A 22,731-nucleotide genomic window follows, 5' to 3' on the forward strand; every position below is an offset into this window, starting at 1 on the left:
CATCATCAATGTTGAAGTTAAATAGGCATAAATAATGAAAATCACATTTTGTTCGATTAGTCTGGACATAATTGGGTTAGAGAGCTGAAATTTTCAGGACGTTTTTGTTCTTCTAAGGATACAACAGACCGAGTGTCATTTAAATACTCGCTGGCGGCAGTTTCACCACTTTTACTTGGCTATGCCCTTTGACGCGATGTATTCGATGAAGTCGTTCCTTTGGCGGTTGCTCCGAAGGTATAAATAGAGTGCTTTCACCAAGCTGAAGAAAAAATTTTGGAACGGAGTACCTGCACCCTGCAATCGTGCCCGTAAACACAGTGGGGGAAATTTTTGACGAGAAAAGTGCCATCTCAGTCTGTCGATGCCGCATCTGCAGGAAAGTGAACCGCGTAATTTCCGTCGGACGCGATATATCATGCATATTCGTCGACGGTGTCAATTCAGCCGCGTTGCCGTCGAACGAGCTGGACGTTTTGAATAATATCCCAGAATTACGGGCAATTCCAACGGAGTAGTGAAGTAGTTTTCTATAGCGGTATTTCTTCTTCTTTTATTGTGCCTCACAGTTGTGCGGTTGTTGTCGGCTTACATGTAGGTATATAACTTGTCGCAAGTTTGACGTACGGTATAGTTCTCCTGCCTTGCTTGGCGAATTGCAAAGACTAGACGAGGGCGGGGCTAGGATATGGTGATGTGGAAATTACAGTACGGTTTCGGAATGCTGAAGTACGGAGGAGCGGCGATGGAAAAAAAAATTAAAGGAAAAGAATAGTTCTCGAATAGCGTTGAAAGCAAGAATTGAGTGGGTATATGAAAGGGTGACGAACGAAGCGTGCGTGATGATATATCTCTGTGGAACTTTTTTCTTCGCATTATGCATTATCCACACCATAAGGGGTGCGGATATAATTGGAACGGAACAATATAAAATGAGAAGGAATATAACTGTGAGAAATTTGCTATGTCTTGAACCGCCCACCTTAAGTAACTTTGCAAGGCGTACGTTATACGCACATGGACAGACCTAATCGCTTCTTTTCAAGTATTTAAGACTTCCGGGGTATAATTAATGATACAAAGTCCGAACATCGCCACCGCCGTACGCGATGATTGCATGTAACGTACAGCGTAAATAGTACGTAAGAAACTATTGTGCTTCGCGGTAGTTACGACGCACGTTATATTTTTCCCGCAATACACGGGCACCGTTCAAGCGAAATTTCTACTTCCCGCGCATTGTGAGGTAATTTTACCACCTGCCCCTCGATATATCGACTGGTTCAATTATCTCGCTGCCCCTCCTTCCGTGATACATGATCGGGAACTCCTGTGTCGTTTTCTTTCTTGTTTTTTGTCTCCTTTTTTTCTTACTTTCTTTCTTTCTTTCCCGCCTTTCTCTCCTTTCTTTTTACGTATGATCGAACAGTTTACTGAAAAACTCGATCCAGGCACGAAGAAAGAATTCAGCCAGCAATTTAATGACGCCTGCATCGGACACGCTTTCGCAGTACCGCTAATTAGTAACTCAGAGATGCAGAACGCGGTAATACCAAGTGCAACTCTGGATAAGCGCAAACAGTTTACGCTACGACGAAGAATAGTCTTTTTTGAGTAAGAATTTCTTCTCTGCATGCACGATGTAAGGAGACTGTAGTGTGTAGATGTTTATGTTTACCCCTTTCAATCCTTTGCTTCCGATGAGAAGCCCGTAAGACAGCAATGCCGTCTAATAAATGAGATGCGGGTGTGCAAATCATTAATCTACGAGAGAATTTTTGTTGAGAATATGTAAATTTGAACAACTGGTAAATTTGAAAAATTAACGACGGAAAGGGGGGCTAGGTGGTCTAGTGGAGTAAGTCTCCGGTAAAGCATCGCTAGATTCCAGGTTCGATTCCTGGCTCCGTCGTTAATTTTTCAAATTTACCAGTTGTTCAAATTTACATATTCTCAATAGTCTTTTTTGTGGAGTGACCGCGGTTGTATTATTCGTCGAAAAAAATTGCATTACAAACTCATTTTATTAAGCATTACGATTTATTGTCCCATCACCTTAGAGAAGTAGTTACTATAGTACTAATTCAGGCTCGTGCTGTTACGTCATTACACTGTCATGACACGTTATAAACTATTCTAGATTCGGCGAATTATCCTCTTCGCTTCAGGCGTCGATGATCCTTTTCTGTATGTTCTTATCACATCCATCGGTCTACATCTCCGCCTGTTCGCTTCCAGTCCTTTTTTCCCGCTGCCATACTTTCCTGCCGAAAAATCAACGCGTTTTCATAAAAAAAATTGCGATAGTAAATTATGCGTGGTTTAAAATAACTTTGGCTCCAAAAAGCCCCAGTGAAAATATTCATCCAATTCAAATTCTTTGGATAAGCTTTTCTGGGTACGATTACAAAGAATGGAGAATGTGAAAACATTCGTAAAAATTGAAACCTCACCCTGCGACCGTCGGATCTTCTCCGGATTCGTCACCTGTTGTCATTTCCCACAGTTCCGGAGACTGTTCCAAAGCTCGAGCGACATTCTCTGCTGACCAATACTCGTTATCTGCGAAAAACGCACAGTGCGTTATACCGAGATAAACCGCTCTTCTAAATCGAAATTATTTCAACGGAAGCTTACCGTCGGCTCTTGAAAATTGTGCGGGCTGCTTCGAGTACCAAGGCAAGGATTCTGCGCTTTTTATCGGCGACTGAAACAGAAGGGAAAGAATTTGACAGCCCATAGATTTGCATTCATCACTATCATTCCGGGAATATATAAAAATATCAGTTTTCTATTTTGGTTCAAGTTTGAAGGTCAATCGAATGACGAAAGCTATTTTTGAAGTTTTGACGTATAGTTAAGGGTGAATTGAAATACCGATGCGTATCCTCCTCGCCTGCCGATGCGCCCGATCTTATGGTTGGCTTTCTTGAAGAAAAGGTCATCGTCGGCTCCGCTTCTCCTGCCGATCCTCGGCACGGATTTAGCAGCCTTTAGAAAAAACGTCGGAAATTCATCCGCCTCGACGACGCTGTTTCCACCCTCGAAGACTAGGACCACCGCTGCGACTAGAATGACTGGAAAAAATTAAGATATTTTACGGTGAAGAAATTCACAAGTTGAGTGTAGATACTTATAATACTTATTGTTAGCAGTCTAACCCGATTTCGATAAATTCAAAGCCGAGAGATTGACGTGAAACACGTCACTTCGAATGAATCGTCTCTTTGATCTTTGTGGAATGAGATAAGTAGAAAAATTATGCACGTTCGTGATTTGCAGTTTTGTCATTGCGCTGTCAGCTCGGACTCGATTTTTTGTAATGCTACACACCGCAGTACGCGCTTGAAGAGCTAGTAAATGTTATAGTTTGTCCGCTGTTTTTTTCATTTTTCTTTTTTTTTTATCGCTTTTGATTTTCAAACTTTGAAAAGTAAGACAGGACAAAATCACCGTTGGGTACACTTTTATATACATCGGAATGTTGAACGAGAAAATAGCGCCACAAACAAAAACCACAATGCAATAATCCAAATTTTTACACTTTGTGCGACTGCAGATTGCATTTCATAATGTGAATAATTGGCGAATTTTCATTGTTTGTATAATACAATTACGAACACTCACCAGTGGCTAGAAAGCTGTGAACGGGACTTCGTAGGAAGCAGTTTAGCATCATGATGACGAAGCTTGGAACCTGAAATAGCGTTAAAAATTTTTTCAAGACTGAGGCCGTAGAGGCGAATGAATTGATAAAAATATTCAACAGCCAGCTCACGAAATCACAACGCAGAGGCTTATTTGTATTCTTATATCTCCAGGAATGTTAGAAACAAAGTTTATGCAAAACTGGCACTGTGGATATTGGTTGTTAATCGCGCCTATATTTTGCTGTCGTGAAATTTAACGAACGTCTCCATTTGCATAGCGTAGAAAAGTGAATGCTTGTGAGAGAATATTTCTGGAAGAATAGACAAAATCAATCGACGAAAAATAGAGAAGGACGAAACTTCGGGACTGCGTATGATATACTAGCTGTCCACCGGCTGTCACGAATATACGGTGCGTGCGATTCGATGGTCCTGCGAAAACTGGAATAAATAATATGAGCCGTTCGTGTTTTACGGGGAGTGCAGCATATCGCGGATTACCTTTCTCATCGAATGGAAGCAAAAGAAGAAAAAGTTGGAGTGCCACTTCAGTGCCTCACAAGAGTTTATGTACTTTGAATTCTCTTTATCTCAATACCGTGCTCCATGCACGTCTGTTACTACAGTATGCATTAAAGCTGGGAGTCTCCCTTTAAAGATCCACGTGTGCGAGCCTGTCTTAAAAACACCCGATTTTATTTCGTCCTTTCGATGCGACTCGACAATTGATTTTCTATTTTGCTCAACCCTAATGGTCACTTGGGGTGAATATCACCCCGAACGTTTTTCAAACTCCTCATAGAGTCCCTTAGTACCTCAATTTTGCCGATATTTTACAATATTTGAACAATCAATTTTGGTTCGGATAGCAGAGAAAGCTTTTTCTGCGATCCTTAAACATTACCTAGATAATTTTTTTTAGACTTTTAGAACTCATTGTTGAAGCAGGGTATTACTTTTTTTTGGAGCTGAATTTCACCCTGTGTTCCCGTTTTGCGATTCTACCGAAGTGTGAACAATCAGAGTGAAGGAGCGTGAACATTTGAAAATCATTACTCTTCTGGTTAAAAATTAAATATCGCTATTTGTTAATGAAAATCAGTATCAGCGCACTGAATAAAGTGCATTGCAGTGAAATTGAATAAATATACCAAATTTTTCACCGTTTTGAAACGGTTGGAGATAAAAAATCGCTGTCCGAGTTTTTGTTCGTTAATTTTTTACTTTTTTTTTTTCTCGCTTTGTCTGGAAAATCACCGTAGCTCATGATTGCAATTATTTAATAAGCATTCAACGTCTGACCATTCCATAATAAAATGACGAAACAAGTATTAGTTTTCAACTGACGAACCTCTTTGAGGATAATCCCAATTAATGTACAAATCTCCCTATTCTACTAAAACTATGGTTGTTACTTACCAAATGTGCTATTCTGTTAACGAAGCGGATTGCTAACCGTTGATTGCTCAACGATTGGTACTGACTTTACCGTGATCCGACCTGCATATTTATACCGGATTAAGGTTGGATTAAGTATTTTACTCATGCCCCTCATGCTTGTAAATTAGCGAGCGCGAATGTTAGCGTCGTCACATAAGTTCAAACCAGTACCGAAAAGCGACTGCGAAGGTATTGTCAGCTGGCCCACCGAATCGCGCATAATACAACTGCCATTATTATAAAATAAAAGTTGAAAGTTGAAGAACAAAAAGGCAATAAAAAAAAAAAAAAAATGCACCAAATTATTCACGTATATTCATGTTATTCGAACGAAGTGCATAGAAGGAACACAAACATCAAGGGTGAAAAGTGTACTTCAGCCTTCATGTTCTCCGTCGGCCTGATGCTCGTGCACATATTTACATAAATGTAACCATGCTCTTCTTTCAGCGATGTATAATATTGTGGGTGTTATTTGCGTGGGGTAAACTTCCGAGAATTTGCAGAGCTTTTACGTATACGTTTTTTCACTTATACGCCTATTGACATGGAAATAGTTTATGGAAATACCCCGTCGCTTACGAAAATACTTCTGATCAATTTGTTAAACGAATATTAAATGTATAATGATTCTATCTCAAGTGTAGAGAGAAAGAAACTCATTGTTAGTATATATTTATTACTGCGATTTTGCTTCTCGTTTTTTACTTACATTTTTTTTTTTTTTTTTTATCTATATTAGTACAAGACATTATTTTATCGAATTAGGTTAGAAACCTTTGTTCTCGCACTGTTTTGACTAAACTATATGGATCATACCTCCTTTTAATATACGTATAGTTATATATTAAAATCACTATCATTTTAAGGTAGTTCATATTCTATATACACCTTGATAGACCGAACTGGAAAAGACATTTCCGATTTTTCAAATTCAAAATACAAATTACACGCTTTGTAGAACCGAATGCATTGCTGTAAAACTGCATTGTAGTCTAAAGAAAATGGGGTTCGCGAGAGAAAATAAGCGACCATATAGGTGAAACATTGTAAGGCAAGAAAAATGCTTTTAATAGTAACACGTGTTTCAAGTTGGAAGTCCGAAACAAGACTGTTCTTACAATAATCTAGGTCGACGCAGCAAACTTTTCTTTTTTCAACACCTGCAAGTTCTCATGTGTCTTTTATAAACACCGACTATTAGATCAGAAAGAGAGGAAGACGAGGAGTGAGATTTCACGTTTTATAGTAGTATTATAAATTATACGAAAAATGCTGCTCTTTATTCAAATTGAATGTTGCTTCTACATGGAAATTGTAAATATTTATATAAACGGCCGCCGGTTTTGACGCTCGGTTACGATATTTTCATTATAAAATTACGTAATGTGTGAAAAAAAACAATATCAAGTCGTGATACAAGAAACTAGGCGAATAAAAAAATTTGATCCTTCGAGCCGGATTTGAACCAGCGACCTATGGATGTCTCTCAATATTTGAATCCAACTACAGTCCACCGCTCTACCAACTGAGCTATCGAAGGCTTAGTAGGAGAGCAAAAAAGATTCTTTATAAGTTGAACCATCACTGTAAATTCTCAACACGTTTGAATCGCAGCTGTTGCGTGTATACAATTATATAAATGCGTGCGATTGACACTCGGTCATTTACTCAAGTTGAGCACAATTGCGGGTAATATGTTGATGGAAAAAAGCGTTGAAATTAATCCTGGTCACGATAAAATACCCGAAAGGACTATCTAGGGCAATCGATTATCTTTCGTCGGCCAATAATTTCTCGGCCTTCTGCACGCGCTTCGCCGTTCTGTACAATATGGGTTTTTTCACCCACGCCTTACGTTCTCGGTTCGATCATGTAGCCCTTATCCGGGCACCTGCCCACCGGTACGTGTCTACCATATTAAAACATCAGACATTGCGCGAACTTTGTCGCGGTTCAGTCGCAACGCGAAAAAAAACAAGTCTTCCAATAGGAATTTATACCGCAAACGGAGTCAGTTTCGAAAATTTTTCTATTTTGTTATGGAAATTCCACGAGGAGACTTGAAAGAATTTCTGGATCGGAATTTTTTTTGTGTCGAATTATGTTTAGAAACAGGTTTTAAATTGGGGGAAAAAAATTGAAGAAAACACTCGAAAACATTTTTAGTCGCAGAGTTAATGGAGAAAAAAATGTATTCAAGATTTTTAGAGAAAACTTCAACTGAAGTATTATTATATTGTCATTGTTTACTGTGATAACGCAAGATTACATATTTACCCAACTTATTGTATTGTATTTGGTACAGATAACACTTGATTCAATGTGTTTGTCATTTACTTTTGTCGGGTGATCTTTGCATGTATCAGAGATATATTTAACAGTTTATGCTCAGAAAGATTGCAATTGAAATTCAAGTTACCGTTTCTCTCGATGATCAAATGGAAACTCGTAAGCAATTGAATTGATTGCTGTCCAGAGAAGCGGTAGACGACAAAAGGAGTTCGTTTTAAAGAAAGTTTAGAAATTGAACATAAAACTGAGGGTTACATTTTTTACGTAGCGATACAATGTTTACAAAAAAAATTATGGAACGGTTTTAATTCTTCCTCCGTAAGTGAAAAATATTCAAAAGACATTCATTGTTACCGACTTATGTTAGAAAGAAAATAAATTCAATCGCATAAGATTGAATCGCTGATACATCATAAGCCAAATGATATAAAACTATTATAAAAATGATTGCTCTCTTAATTAATTGGAATTTACGAGGGATAGAACGACAGAAGAAATAAATATAGTCACGAAGTGTACGACTCGGATTAAATTGTCATTTATTACAATAAGATTAGTGATTCAATGATACAAATTTGAAGCTATAATAATACCAATATTATTTATATAGTGATAAACACATAACACGTGAACAATATTTTTTCCATGTTATATTATAATATATGAGAAAGTTATTAGATCGCACTTGCATACACCGGCAATGTTAAATGTTGAAACAATAAATAATACGCAATATCAAGTAAAAGCGTTTCAATCAATAAATCGAGTAAGGTCGGTAAGCTGGAAGTATAATTTTGCTGGCGGAGGGTTTATCGGCGTTGTATAATATCTTCAGTTGGACTCTTGCTGAGGGAACCACGATCCGCAGGCCTCGCTGGCAATTTCGCACATCGCGTTCAGAGCACGGCCGGTGTTTTCATAATCTAAAAAAAAATTATATTCAACAAATGAGAAACGGAGTACAGCGGGAGCAAGAAACGACGAAAAATCGCAAGCTGAATGCAATTTTGATCGCTGAAAAATACAGATTCCTTCCTTACCGATCGCCGTGCCGGAACGCTTGCCGAAGATGCTGCCGTTGAAGGGCGGCTTGCGGTATGCGTCGACGCTGAAGATGACGGCGGCGATCAGGAGGATGACGAGGGCACGGACGGAAACCATGGTGGATTATTGGGTTGGTGTTTTTGTCTGAAAACACACAGAATTGAGGAGATTTTGGTGATGGCGGTTGGGGCGCAATATTCAGTCCCAGTATCGGTTTCAACTGTATTGAAAATTTGACGAGAAACGGTAGTCAGAGCCGATCACAGGGCGAATTTTTACCTGATTGTGCGAGACGGAGAAGATGTTGTTTCTTCGATGGAAGTCGGCGAACTGATGCCTTTGGATTCAATCCGTCGGCTTTTATACGAACAAGAAGCAGTGTGCAACTAAATGCTACCATAAGAAACAGACTCCAGTCCAGTAATATACAATTTCGTGGAAATTGCTCATTTTGAGAAACAATTTCTGGCAAATTTCAATCGATCAATCAGTGCAAAAGCTGACGAAACTCGTGAGGCTCTGGATTATAATCGAACGATTCAAAGTATTGTACTAGCTAGAAATTTTTGGTGATAAACCTTTGAAAGAAAGTCTTGTAAAAAGAAGGAGAAAATAATTAACGAACTTGGGTGTGATTACGATACCTTGATGGATGCGTAGAATATGCAGTTGCTGCAGTGAAAGAAGCTGGTGAACTGAGAACCAAGGGGAAACGGGATCCCTTATATCGTGACGTCGAACCACCGATACAGGCGAATTTCACCCAGCATCGCGTCTCATTACGAGATGCAATCTAATTACCGTCATATCGGAGTCTCCTATTTCACATGGGAAATAGTTTCTGAAATCAAGTTTACCCCAGACGCAAAATAAATTTCTCCGACTACCTACCTCGATGTCATTCCACCGCGCGGTATTATTACGTACACGGCCGGTGGTTAATACGGGGAAAATAACGTCAAATTAATTTGCAACGCTATGGAAAGATACACGAAGAATTCTCGTATCAGAAACGCGTTATGTGGATGTCAAAATTTAAACTGACAAACCTTGTGTCTATCAACGAACACAAATTTTACGATTAACTGCAGTGATGATTTAATTTTGTATTGTGTTGTACGAATGCAGAGAATCAAAATGCATGGTATGTAATTTATCACAAATGCAGGTTCAACTTGTATTTCGGACTAGGATGAGTACAGTACTCTTTCAACTTGTTTGAAATTAGAGCATAATTGAATTGATCCGTTCATATATTTCAAGAATGTAGCTGAAAGTATTCCTGCAATATTGATCTGTGTTAAAAAAACACATTCTCATTGATTCAAGTTCAACTAGGTTTGACTAAAAACCACTGATAGTTTTTAAAATTCATTTCATAACTGTGAGTCTGATTGTGAGTGAAAAAATTAATGTTCGAAGGAATATAGATGTCGACAGCTAAAATTCCACCTGTAGATAGGACGAGACTTCATTATCAAACGGTATTCTGATCGAACGCTGGTAGTTCCGGATTGGTAAAAGGAGTCCCTTATCCCTTGAACAAGGCATGATATGAAACCTGCGCAGCGACCTTGGATAGCCGAGACTCGAACCATTGAATCACCTTGTCGACCGATAATTCGGACCTGTAGATGGTACGCCATTTGCGCCCTGGACCATCCGACCAACTATTTTACCCGCAACACTGCAGTTAGGCTCCAATCCGTTCTCTCTCCGGATGAAAGCAGGAAATCCATTTTTGGAGTATAAATTCGATTCGTGGTTCATAATTTTTTTTTTTTTCTCGCACGCTCATCATGTGTTTGATTTTAATCAATTAATCTTTTGAAACGTCTTGCATTAACAAGTATGGAGAAAAAACTTGTTGACAGTAACTTCACAATCAATTTCTTGATATCGATAGTAATTGTCTCATTGATAAGTGTACTCTTCGAATTCCCGAGCAAAAATGAAAAATCTAGTTAAAGATAAAAGAGTTAGAAACTGAAGCAGGGACCTGCACAATATACGATTGGTTATCTGAACGTGAGATATTCGAATATCACATAACCCGAGTGAAAATTTTAAGTGTTGAATATCCGGGCAAAACGTTTAAAAACGTACGTTAATCTGGGTGCACTATCTAGTCGTCACTAATCTTCACTGTCACTAATAGTTCTCAACTTCATCTCTATCAAAATTCATTGCGAAAAAAATGCGTTAATAATTTTAAATTTGCGTTCATCTCTTACAGCATTGTTTATCGAGAAAACATATCTAATACATAAAATGCCATATTTTAAGTAACTGAATCTTTGACTCTATTGTATATAGTTCAGGTTTTGTATAGATGATTGATTTAAGAAATTTTTCTACCTTACGGAATCCGGGGAATAGAGTTCCATACCATGAAATTCTTGGGGTCTGGAGTACTCCATACCATTCATACTTGTAATTACTCGGCTGTCCACGAACCTTCAGCCAGTCTTTTACAATGACATTTATGATTTTGCTGAAATTTGAATACGTCGTAGTGTACACTGAAATACAAAAATCCTGCAATTTTGAGGTCCTCTAGCATCCAACTGCATTCCACCTTCAAGAATTCAGAATATACTAAAAAATGTCCATTCTATCACACGACGAAAATTCACGATTCATGATATCATTTTGTTAGGGAAAAATATTCCAAAAATTCGAGATCTCTGGAAGAATGGTATCGATTCAATCATGATCCCATCTCCATCCCACTCTATGAATTTACTTCGGAATGTCTGCTTTTTGGAACAAATAAATGGAAACAATTTAATTTTTGGGTCCACGCATATATAATACATGACTCAAAAAATTGAAACACGTGTTTCCTCGCACTGCGTGAAAATTTATGTCGAAACAGATTTTGTATTCCGGAAAATCAGACTTCCTTACATAATAGAAAGTGCAGACTATTCAAAGAAAGATGTCCACTTCAAGACAGTGATGACATTGATAAACGTGTTTATCGAAAACAATGAGCAAATAAAAAAATATCCATATCTCAGTGGACGCTACGACGTGCCGAAGTAGCAGACACATTGAAATTTAGTCTCTCAAAAGCTAGCCGAATGTTAGAGGATGAGTCTACCAACGAACATCAATTTAATTTCCTAGTGAACAATGAATGACCAAATTTTGAATGTCTCTGATAAATATTCTCTTTGAATTTTTGTCTTGCAATTATTAGTAGAATTATAACTGTGAACATCGGTATATCTATCGCAGATAGTATAATGATCAGTGAAGAAATTGGTTTTTATCGATAATTTCGATGTTAACCCACGTGTATATTCTTGCACCCGAGATTTAATGTCTAATACTTACCACGCACGAGTCGTGACCACGTGTCAGCAAATTCTTCGAGCGTTGTATCGAATAATATTATGCGTTAATTATTTTGTTTCATTTCGTGATTCATCTAAATTGATACATTTTCTCATTTGAACAGATTCGCCGATTTCAGGCTTGAATTATATCAACGATAAAATTTATTCCATAGCAAATGCTTCTGACTTCATAGATCACGTGGGTGACGGCCAAAAATCCGTTTTATTAAAATTCTACTTTCGAGTACAATCATTTGTAATATTGTTCGGATACTAATATATGTACACAGTAATTTGAAAGCAATTAAATCGTCGTCAAATATCATAGCTCAGATGGATCATCCGCATTTTCAATCGCCGACATTAGAAAAGTATAATGTAATAGTAGTGAAAAACTACTGCAAATTGAGTTTTTTTGGGCTTTACTAGAAAATGGCTAACAATACATTAGTTTGATCTACATCAGTCATCTTGGAAGAGCAGGATGACTGAGAAAATACTAATCAGACTCATCCTACCGAACTTGGAATCGAGCTACATCGGGGATTCCTAATTAAATTTAAACACGGTAAGCAAAGCGGGTAGATTATAAAGTGTATATTGCAGATATAGATCCCAACGCCTATAACATGTATGCATCGGTATTACACAGGTACGTTTTTCCATACCAAATTGCATTCACACCATAAAATTTTTTACATAATATATACCTATTATACTTACAGATAATACGTATAAAGTCAAGTTTATCGTAACGTTTTAGCGTAATTGTTATACCTATATCATCGTTAATACAACATCATTATTACCAAATACAGCATATGTTTCACATACACGCATCCCTAGCATCTACGTATTATTGTCGCGTCACAACTTTTGAAACGGTGTACCGTAGCTTATAGACTCGCAAGCGTTTATTTATTTATTTTGTTTTTAACAATATTTCTTTAACGTATATTACAATAACCATTAAACACTGAACAAACACGTGTACAAATAATTTATGTTCTCGACTATCAATATTATAGGTATGCAATTAAAACTTGACGCGTATGAGCAGATTTTTCACCACGTCTAAAAGCACGTCTTACAATGATTGCTTAAATTCATTCTGTCTGTGTTCATGCGACAGGTTGTCGAGTAAAAAATGACTGAACAAAAATTTTCGTTGTAACTCAGAGTTGCGTTAAAAATTTTTAAATTACGAAACGTGAATTCTCGTTAATAATCATGTTTTTATAGCACAATCTATCCCAGCAAGGAAATTTAATTGCATATGTAAAATTTGCGAAACAGCTCAGAGGGAAGATTTGAAATGTTGGATATGCTGTTAATCATAAAGCTAACGAAACAACGGGCTGACCTCATTGCAACAATCTTAAATATAAAATTACGAATTACATCGTAAACTATCAATGGAAGACAATGATTTTGTTTACAAATTTATATCCGCATGTGTAAAAGCTACCGGAAAACAATCCTTAACGTTACACGCCGATCAAGCCTATTTACATATTTTACGATAACGCAACACTCGTTTATTATCATCGAGTATCGCGATCGATTACATATTATTGCATAATACACATATCGCACATTTAAGTCGCGTTCATACGATCAATGACCAAGTATTTAAACCAAGTATTGCACCTTGCGGCTGGAGATGAGAACATGGCTGTTGTGATGATTGCACACGTGGTTGTCCATCAGGACGCCACGGCGCTTCAAGCCAATTGCATTATATCTGCGTCTGTTTTACAATTAGTTCCATTGGCTATACATTGGACAGAGAATATCGGAGAATCGGTTTTCATCGTGCGAACTGAACTTACAGTGTAGAAATCCTTAATTCTAAGATACATATCATATATGGCTCCGACAGATCGCTTCAAGAACAGTATTTCCATTTTAAAAAACGCGTCTAGTCAACAGCCATGGCGTAAAATTGCACATCAGCATCCAACCCATTTCACAATCAAATAAGATACTTTGACACGGTGCGCTTAACATTATTATACACTTACACATGAACCGCCTTATTACTTTAACTCCATTCTATAATTACAAAATCAGCGTTTTTTACGTTACACTTGGCTCTGGATCAGATTCAAGCTTATCCATGGTCAGCGATATTGATGCCATTCGGAATCGGTTTCAGGAATATCAAGACTGATTTAATTGATCGGAAACTTAATTGCGATGTCGCTGAATAGAATCACTCAGCGCACTCTGTCGCAACGTGACACTGATTTTGGGTTACGGGATGTTTCTTGTGCCTGAGTTTCAGGTGAACAGACTCGAAGCCTGCATCATTCCAGATACTTGATTCGGTCATTCGCAATGATTGACACAAGTCGAGGAGAGATCCTGCGCTCAGAAAAATGTTTATTTTTCACAGCAAATATTTTTTCATCGTAAACAAATTTCAGGGTCAGTATACGACCCACCAAACGTTTTGTTAGAGCAACCAAATAATTTAACGGAGCTATTTTGCCCACGAAACAAAAATATCTTAGTCCTATTTAAGACAAGGTTTGACACCGCAATCCCATAGATTCTATTACGATTGCAAAGTCGAATGTACACAGTGAAATCATTTTGTGTATAAATTGAAATATGATTGTTTACTTGTATAGTAACTGAATAAATCATCGTTTGATTGTTATTTATGCTACGTGAATTAAATGCTACATTCAACAATGACAAAGCAATATGCCATTACAAATTGATAGGCTGATTCGACGGTGGTGGACCACGTATGATTCGACCAGGCAGATGCCTGGAGCCCTGCCCGATAACTACTCATCTTATTTCTCTAGCGAGAAAAGATTCTCAACGTGTCAACATTTCGCCACCACAAAAAAACATTTTGTAGATCTTCGATGCAACATATTATTCAATTGTGGTAATCAAATAGTAGCTCTCATGATTTTGTAAAGTTGACTAATTTTTATCCACCAAATAGATTTAATAAACTTTGAGGGTGCTTTAATATATTGATAATGCCGTAAAGGAAGTATTCATTCATTAACTTTACTAAATTAAAATCGACATTTCGTATTTGTAGGTATATTTTATTCAATTGATATGTTTTTTTTTTTTTAGTTGCTATTTTGAAACAATTATTTGATCAATATTGGTGTTCCCACTAAAATTCTTTTAAAAATTGATTTTTCAGAAAAGCAAAAAGTTTTCTCTGGGTGTAGATTCGTACAATAACAAAGCGTATGAAGAATGTCCGATTACGTTGCGAGTTTATAGAAACAATCTCGAAAATTCCTTCTATTTCCAGACTAAGAAAGTAGCACAGTGATTTGGAGATTGTATGATACGAGAGAGAGAGAGAGAGGATTTGAAATTGGCGAATAACCGCGGTCTTGACCAGCCGCGTGATCGTAATATTACGCTACGAGATATGTGAATTCATGTTTAGGTATGTTACAAAGAATTTCTTAAATACGAACATACGTCAACGATACACGTGATTCATACGTCTGGAAGGACGATGGGACGAGTTCCGATCTTCCTGGGGAGGGATCACGACGACGTCCGCAAGCTCGGTTAAGGGATGATGTCGCAGTTGCAGGCGAGCCCGCCATTTCCTCTCCTGCATTCCTCCTTGCAGAATTTCTCCCGGTCAAAATCGTCGCCCGCAACAGCGACAGCGTCGTTCTTCCCGGCGTCGCGTTCTCCGATGACGTCACTGGTCCCCGGTACACCACGTGCTCCGGGACTGGTAGCGACTGGTCGATGACTGTCCACCGGCAGAGATATTTTCCCACCGGAAATTCCGATCCCAGGGCACCCGGAACATCCGGTCGGCCGCGGCTCGAGATCGCAGCGGAAATCGCATACCGTTTGACTCCTGGTCGCGGGCGCCGCGGCGTCGAGGCCGAGATCGGCGACGTCCCTCTTTCCCGTAACGGTATTCGACTGACTCGCGGATTGCCGACGGCTGGTGCAAAAGGCCTCGCAGGGCTCGCCGCCGAGACCCGAGTCGCAGAGGAACGCGCAGACGCCGGAGGCGTAAGCCCCATTCGTCGGCGTCGCGGCCACCCCAAGGCTCGAGAATAGGAGCCCCAGCAAACCCGGTAGCAACACCCACTCGCCTCGCGTCATCTGAAAATGATGGTAAATCAATACAGAGCGGGACGCCCGCCTCTTCCTTCGTCTTCGTCGGCGTCGCGACGCCCGCTTCGGAATTTCGAAACGCGAGCCACGCGCCCCTTTGTGCAACACCGCAAACACGTCTCCTTCTACAAGCTGCGTGTCGAGTTGCCTTGTGAGACTTTGAGGAAAGCCCTTGTCCCTATCTTTCCATCCTGCGCTGATTGGGAGATTAATTTTCCGTATGAGAACGACAGTTTATTCTGTTTAGCCATCGGTTCTGGCTAACTTGATAGGCATCGTTGCACCGTCAACCTCTGTTTGACACCCTGGGGTACAAACGACCCCGCGCCTTTTCTTCGTTTATTTAAAATACTTCGATCTAAAAAAATCGAGTCTATGCCGCCATCTAGCATTTGGATATTTTGTTGTATATATACCCTATACAGTTTCGAAAAGTATCATTTTAAGAACTTACAAAATATATTTCATGAAAATATTTAATAGTTCGTGTTTCATAACGATTTTTTTCGCTGGGGTATAAACGACCCCAGGGTGTCAAGTATGTGATTCTACAGATGGGTGTCAAACAAGGGTTAAAAATGTGCTTTACTTTGCCACACCTTGAATGCACAAAAGTCTGACAAAAGTAAAAATTTCGTTTTTCAAAGTGACTTACTAAGCATTCTCATTAAATTTGCAATCAACTTTTTCAATTCTGCTTAACTTGGTTAGAGAGACACGTAAGCGTATTTTGAATTCGCTAAATTGTTGTAGTGAATTTGCTATAATTGTAAATTTACTATACATTTACTGTACGGCATTTGGAATTTACTAAACATGCTGCTGAATTTACGTGACACATGTACAAAGAAATTCAATTAGTCTGTTAAAATTAAAAATCTATTGTGGCAAAAGGAATTGATCTACTTCTCTATTAATTTTGCTCTGCGATTTCAAATATCCGATAACTAGATTCGGAAATCACTCGTGTGGACTTTAAATGCCGTCCGTATCTTGAAACTGGATTCTAAAATCACCCCGAAGAATTGTAGTTTTACTTGATAATATGTTACAAGTACTGTATTTAAAAAGTTTCTTAACAGTAATCCGAACATTTCGTCAGAACAAGGTCGAGTCCGGGTAGGGACAAGTAATGTGGTAATTCTTCTATTTGATCTAAAATGCGATTTCAGCAATTGCAGTTACTGAAAAGTTGTTAAAATGATGTCTGTTCGCACAGAAGGTCGTTCAGTTGTTTTTTGGGTCACGAATAATCGATGCGTCGATTATTCTTAGCTTAGTGGTCATTGCTATCTTCCATACATTTTTAGTAAATTTAAAATTTAATTAAAACCAAGAAACGATCATCAAACGGTGGACATTCCAAATGGCTATTATTGATCATCGAAATTACAACGAAGAAACTAATATCTTGGATTTGTTATATACTGGTTTATACAATAATCATACATGGATATAAAATTAAAGAGATTGTAAATTCACAAATATTTTTTCAACTACTGTGAAACATACTGCCCATAAAATTACCGTCATCTATTAAAATGCAACAGATTATTATTTTCGCCAGAGAAGCTTTGAAAAATTAGATCCGTTTAGAAATTTAAATCCATACCCCGTGAAAATATAGTTAATTTAACCATGAAATATATTGGGTTTAAAATCGAATGCCAGGAGCTTTTTTCGATATTTAGACTCTCAGGATTTTGGAAAAAACAGCTAAACATAGTAGAACTAACAGTTGTAAAAATACGAAGAAATTTTTCCAATTTTCGGTTGTGATTTTTCGAGCGTTAATCGCATTAACTTTGTCATTTTTTTTTTTTTTTGTTACATTTTTCCAAACCTACAAACTTGAATCGATTTATTTATAGACATTTGATCTATAAATTTTAGTTGAGTAAAATTTGCGAATAAGAAAAAAGCTTCGGGAAAACATATTGATTCAAATGAGAAAATATATAACAGAAATAGTTTCGAGAATATTTTAGTACGTAAAGCTTTATCCCAATAATGACTTTAAGTTGATTTGAATTTTGTTCATTTCTTTTTCATATAAAGTTATACGATGTTATTGCTGGGTATTCGCCAGATATTGGTATCGGTATTTCCATAAGACACACCGTGACCGTTCGACCTAAATCCTGCAGCAGACCATCAATTATTCCCCCGACTGAATGAAAAATATTCACGCTCAATCCGCGGCGGGAGAAAATTTTTTTGCAAGTCATGGGACCAAATTGAGCTTATTGTTACACTTTCATGGGAATGGAAAAACAGATCTCGTTATATTTTTTGAATTTTTGCGTCACGGTCGTTGCAGCTGTCGCTCACTAAACAGGCATAAAGGCAAAGAAAACTTCTTTGACCCGCCTTTTCATTACTCTTCGCCTATATAATAGGTCGTTTTTCCATCATCTCGGTAGTTTCCGACCGCGGATTTACAACCTCCCTTCCCTTCTCGGTCACGAGTCTTCAACTCGAACAACAGCTAGAGAATTGCATCTTTGTGGAATCCAGTCGTCATTCGTAATATCGTACCGCAGCATTGTTATTCGTAGCACGAATTTCCATGCTTTATCTTTTCAGTAGAGTGTTTAATACCGTGTAGAATTTTTTAATATTAGCAAAATAATTTGAAAACTCACTTCTGTGGATTTATATTACAGTGATACAAGGAATTTGACGAGTTCATTATTACAGTTCTGTCAAACCCAATCAAGTTTTACTTTTACCGTGAGTATGAAATTGTTCTTCAATCATTCTTTAAGACGAACCTGTCTATCTAATTAAGTTAACCAATCGTCGTAGCAGGGTAAAAATGTCATGTTTAATTGCTTTGCAAATGGCGCTTATTTCGATCGCCTATTGTCGTATAAGAAGAATTGTTCTCTTTGAAGGACAAACCACAGCGAGACTTTGTTTAACGCGTTATCTGCCAGAGTAATCACGCTTATGACTAAAGTGTTACGTCCTACGAACGATTCGAGACCTTGATGCTCTTTTAATTGTAAATTCAAGTGGCTTTGAGTGTTGAAATATTCACAGTAGACTCGGGAGTCTAGATTCGTGGATTAAACTGCAAGCGCACGCACGCTTTTCGTTGGAACTTGCTCGATGGGACTCATGACAAATCGACAGCCTGTGTATTCCGAAATTTTGAATACTTTCCAGTAAAGTAACACTTCGATTCGACAGAGTCTTACCCGTCCGATTAATGGCCATAGAAGCAAAACTTCTAACATACGGTTTATCCTCGGGAATATAGTATAATATGTGCACCTTTGACGCCGTGCCGAGTAATTGTTCACGTTATTTTGTACCCTGCCAACAGTTACTCTAGCTTCTTTTAGAATTCAGCAAATATCATCATTCTGCCACCGGTGTCCGTATTGGGTAAGAAGAATTGTTTAATACCGTATATAACAAGTGACTTGGAGTATATTTTAACCGGAGTTATATTTGGGTTCCAGAATATCGTTGTACAGCAAATTGAGAATAATAACAATATTCAGGCTTTCAAATCTTCTGCTATTTACTCTGTTGAAATATTAATTGAGCATTGATAACTGTGAAACTTTATAACAGATAACGCAATCAATCATCGATCAGAAAACACCGAGTGCAACGCTGTTCCGATATATTATAGATATAAAAAAAAATATGACTGGTATTGTTTACTGGGATTTGGAGAATAAAAATCTCGCCTTTTAATCGCAGGCACTTGAGGCGCGTTATTACAAACGCTGACAGCGAAATGTTGAGTGAATTGGTTTTGATGAGTTATGAGAACCGTAAGCCATTACAGTCGGTCGTCAATTTCTAATTGACACAATGTCCTCGTTTCGTTAAAACATTTTTACGGATTTAAGCGATCTGCAGTGTATCCTAGATGCTATATTCTACCGGTGATAAGCCAATAACATAGATCCTAGCTTGTAATAGTAACACTGCGAGACGGAAGCCATTGCCATAAATACCCGTTGCACGGATGTCGAGACATGTTTCCAACAATGCTGTAAGGAAAATATAGAGAAAGTAAGTGAATAAAAATCAGGATAAGACATCCTTTGGGAGTCTTGGAACGTGAAGCAGGAACACGAACAATTTCATCTTGTGAAGAAAAGCGAGACGGATACGGATTTGCTGGAATTGAAATCGCGTGACTCTTACCATTTACTATTTCACAAGAGTTCAAATTCTGCCAGCTCAATGAACAAACCTCGTTTTGAAATACTGGTCCAGATAAAAAAAAATAAAACGCTTATCATAGGCATAGAGGATTTCTCAAGATAAGAAGTAAACAGACACTACAAAATCAATCAGTTTCAATTCTCCTCGCTAATTTTTCGTTTCTGATACATTATTTGCAGTAAATAAATGTCTTGAAAATGGTAATCTATGGAGTTTGCAATTTGTCGTTTAACAACAAGTTTCTTTTATCAAAATGTTCATTTTCCAAACATTCCCAAAGTAAATGAGTGAATTGCTGAGCCAGACGCAAGCCAAACTCGGGTTAAATTATGTTATTCTACGAGGTACGGAGAGGAAGATAGAGTAGAACCACATCGAGTTTGTGCTGATGGCGATGGCATCGTCTTAGGTCGCTTACAAAAACAAACCCGGGGGAAGATTCGAAGTGAAAATCAACAGTATGGTCTTAAGGATGTACAGGCGTATAGATCAAAATCGTACCAGGTCAATGAAAATCAGACAACTTGATCTCACTTCTATTTTAAGCACCTGTGTAAAATTTGAAAGCGATTTTCTGAACTATACCGGAGTTGTTTTGCTTCTAATTTTTTGTGATCTCAGATCGATTCTTATGGAAAACTGTAAGACTCATTGTCAGTGTAAAATCATGAAAAACAAAAAATAAAATAACTCCGGTATATTTCAGACAATCGCTTTCAAATTTAACACAGATATTTAAAATAAAAGCGAGAACAATTTGTATCGTTTTTATCGACCTACGCGCCTGTACATCCTTAAAATTCGCTCACCTTTGATGGACCGAAATGACTGCGGACACTGTGAAGCCGATAAAGTTCCATTGACTATTGCTGTAGTAACTGCTAATGGTGATCGAGTACCCATTGCACCTCGCGACTTATCAATACGCGCTTAATCATTTCTTCTCGGTGCCGATTAACAACTGCGGAATAGACTGTATCTGCAGTTGTGCAGCACGATAAGATACCGTCTGGAAGAAAAAATATACACGACGACGACAGTAAACGTGAAATAACACCTGGAGAGAATCCCACTCCAAGAATTTTTTTCCGTCCCATGGGGTGGCCATTAGCCGTCTCCAGTCCCAGAGATAAGAGAACCCCGTGTATTTTTATGTGATGGGTTCCCCCTTCCGGTACCTGCGCTGGGTCGAAGCCAACGATATAGCGCCGGGACTTGAACGTGGCAATTTCACGTTTAATGAGCCTGGAGTCAAGCCGGAGGCTCAAATCCAGTCCGTCACATCGTTGCATTTGGGTGGTGATCAAACCGTAGTCGAACCGTCGCGTCGATCAAATATTGATGAGAGATTTGGCTGACTTCCGCAGTGTAGGTGAACGCCGTGAGCAACTGATACGAGTGATAAAGTTTTCACGACTTGTAGCTGCGAACGTTAAGATGACGTAAAAAAAAAGTACCCCGTGTAATAATTCACTCGCCTCTAAGGAACGTGTAATGGCGAAGGTAATTTCTGCGGACCATTATTCATTACGCGGATTCCGACCCCAGAGCTTTTCAGAGAGCCTTTTCCTCTTAGATTGGAGAAGTTTGAAGCGAATACCGTTGTGTGTACGAGCGATATTAAAAATTTTGAGGATTTTCTGTTTATTGTATAACGCGCTGGCGACTGAACTATGAGAAATCTGGTCGGCCTACGCGACGTTGATAATATCGATCCATGTGTCGCAGATGCTTCCAAAGTTTCGTCATTATCTGCGAAAAGTTAATTTCGCGGACTCCAGATGCGGCATGACGAGACGACGAGCATTTTTCAATCTTGATTTTTCCGCGGCGCTCATGCTTCGTCCCAAATTATATCCCTCGTGTTTTTCATTCTCTGCAATGTTTAAAGTCTCGGTCAACAGTCTGGTATTGATTCCCACCCGGTTCAAATTAAAGTGACAGTTCATAAACGGTTGAAAAAATCTTGAAATTACTTTTTCCTCGCCATCCTTAGCATCCAGTCGTTGGCCTTGCTCTTTTATTCCCTCTCAATATTTCGAGCAAAGTTTCATTCAAATCAAAAAAAAGCTTTTGGTGGTGGGATTGTAATATGCGAAGAAAATCGTCCCTACGGATATGGCTGCATTATTCGAATTCTGTGGAAAATATTCAGGTTTCGGAATCATATTTTAACCGTGGAACATTGTTCCTTGTTCATGCTCGAAGGATAAGTCAAAGTGGGCTTTTTGATCGTTCGATAAACGGACCGCGATGCTTTCAGTTGATCACCATTACCGAGTACATGTTCACTATAATCCGCTCTGCTTCCAAGGTTGTCAACATCGCTGACGAATCGAGCGCAAAGCGGATTGGGCAAAAAACTTTTAGACCGTAAAGTTTCAGACGTCAGACCCTTGTTCTTGCGCGACGTAACGGTCCCGAAAAATTTTTTGCGCGACATACACCGTGGCTAATGGAGCACCACGTTACTTTTGAGTAATGGTACGACCTGCAGCGGTAATACTTGTCGAATCTTTATTCACCGTTCATAAGTTTTTATACATGTGTGTTTCCTGATCCGGAGGTGATTTTTTCGCCATACTCCAAACCTGGTACATTTTATACGGTACTTATGAGGTTCGAAGAGACAGGGG

At 38.4% G+C, this 22,731-nt stretch overlaps 3 protein-coding genes and 1 non-coding gene across 6 annotated transcripts; all 4 read right to left on the reverse strand.

Annotated features, from left to right (window-relative positions):
• Positions 1–2,021: 2,021 nt before the first annotated feature.
• Eth (ecdysis triggering hormone) lies at positions 2,022–5,219 on the reverse strand. The gene is made up of 6 exons (XM_046621842.2): positions 5,070–5,219; positions 3,628–3,697; positions 2,878–3,077; positions 2,638–2,707; positions 2,454–2,562; positions 2,022–2,264 (listed from the first exon to the last, which is right to left on the reverse strand). The coding sequence occupies exons 2-6, from the start codon at positions 3,677–3,679 to the stop codon at positions 2,213–2,215; spliced, it is 483 nt and encodes a 160-aa protein (XP_046477798.1). The 5' UTR covers positions 3,680–3,697; positions 5,070–5,219; the 3' UTR covers positions 2,022–2,212.
• Positions 5,220–6,538: 1,319 nt separating this feature from the next.
• TRNAY-GUA (transfer RNA tyrosine (anticodon GUA)) lies at positions 6,539–6,633 on the reverse strand. Its single transcript has 2 exons — positions 6,597–6,633; positions 6,539–6,574 (listed from the first exon to the last, which is right to left on the reverse strand). It is a non-coding gene; the product is annotated as a tRNA-Tyr (tRNA).
• Positions 6,634–7,907: 1,274 nt separating this feature from the next.
• SIFa (neuropeptide SIFamide) lies at positions 7,908–9,126 on the reverse strand. Of its 2 annotated transcripts, none has more exons than XM_046621844.2 (3): positions 9,074–9,126; positions 8,426–8,573; positions 7,908–8,308 (listed from the first exon to the last, which is right to left on the reverse strand). In XM_046621844.2, the coding sequence occupies exons 2-3, from the start codon at positions 8,544–8,546 to the stop codon at positions 8,217–8,219; spliced, it is 213 nt and encodes a 70-aa protein (XP_046477800.1). In that variant the 5' UTR covers positions 8,547–8,573; positions 9,074–9,126; the 3' UTR covers positions 7,908–8,216. The 2 variants fall into 2 exon arrangements, with proteins under 2 accessions (XP_046477800.1, XP_046477799.1); XM_046621843.1 differs by lacking the exon at positions 9,074–9,126 and adding an exon at positions 8,709–8,815.
• A 2,839-nt stretch (positions 9,127–11,965) lies between these two features.
• LOC124216722 (uncharacterized) lies at positions 11,966–21,021 on the reverse strand. Of its 2 annotated transcripts, XR_006882684.2 has the most exons (3): positions 20,905–21,021; positions 15,242–15,892; positions 11,966–14,140 (listed from the first exon to the last, which is right to left on the reverse strand). XR_006882684.2 is itself a non-coding variant. In XM_046621597.2 (2 exons), exons 1-2 carry the CDS (start codon positions 20,953–20,955, stop codon positions 15,335–15,337), a joined length of 609 nt encoding a protein of 202 aa, XP_046477553.1. In that variant the 5' UTR covers positions 20,956–21,021; the 3' UTR covers positions 11,966–15,334. The 2 variants fall into 2 exon arrangements, 1 of the variants encoding a protein (XP_046477553.1); XM_046621597.2 differs by having other exon boundaries at positions 11,966–15,892.
• Between the last annotated feature and the right edge of the window lie 1,710 nt (positions 21,022–22,731).

The sequence above is a fragment of the Neodiprion pinetum genome, chromosome 4 (genome assembly GCF_021155775.2).
Source record: "Neodiprion pinetum isolate iyNeoPine1 chromosome 4, iyNeoPine1.2, whole genome shotgun sequence".
Lineage (NCBI taxonomy): Eukaryota > Metazoa > Arthropoda > Insecta > Hymenoptera > Diprionidae > Neodiprion > Neodiprion pinetum.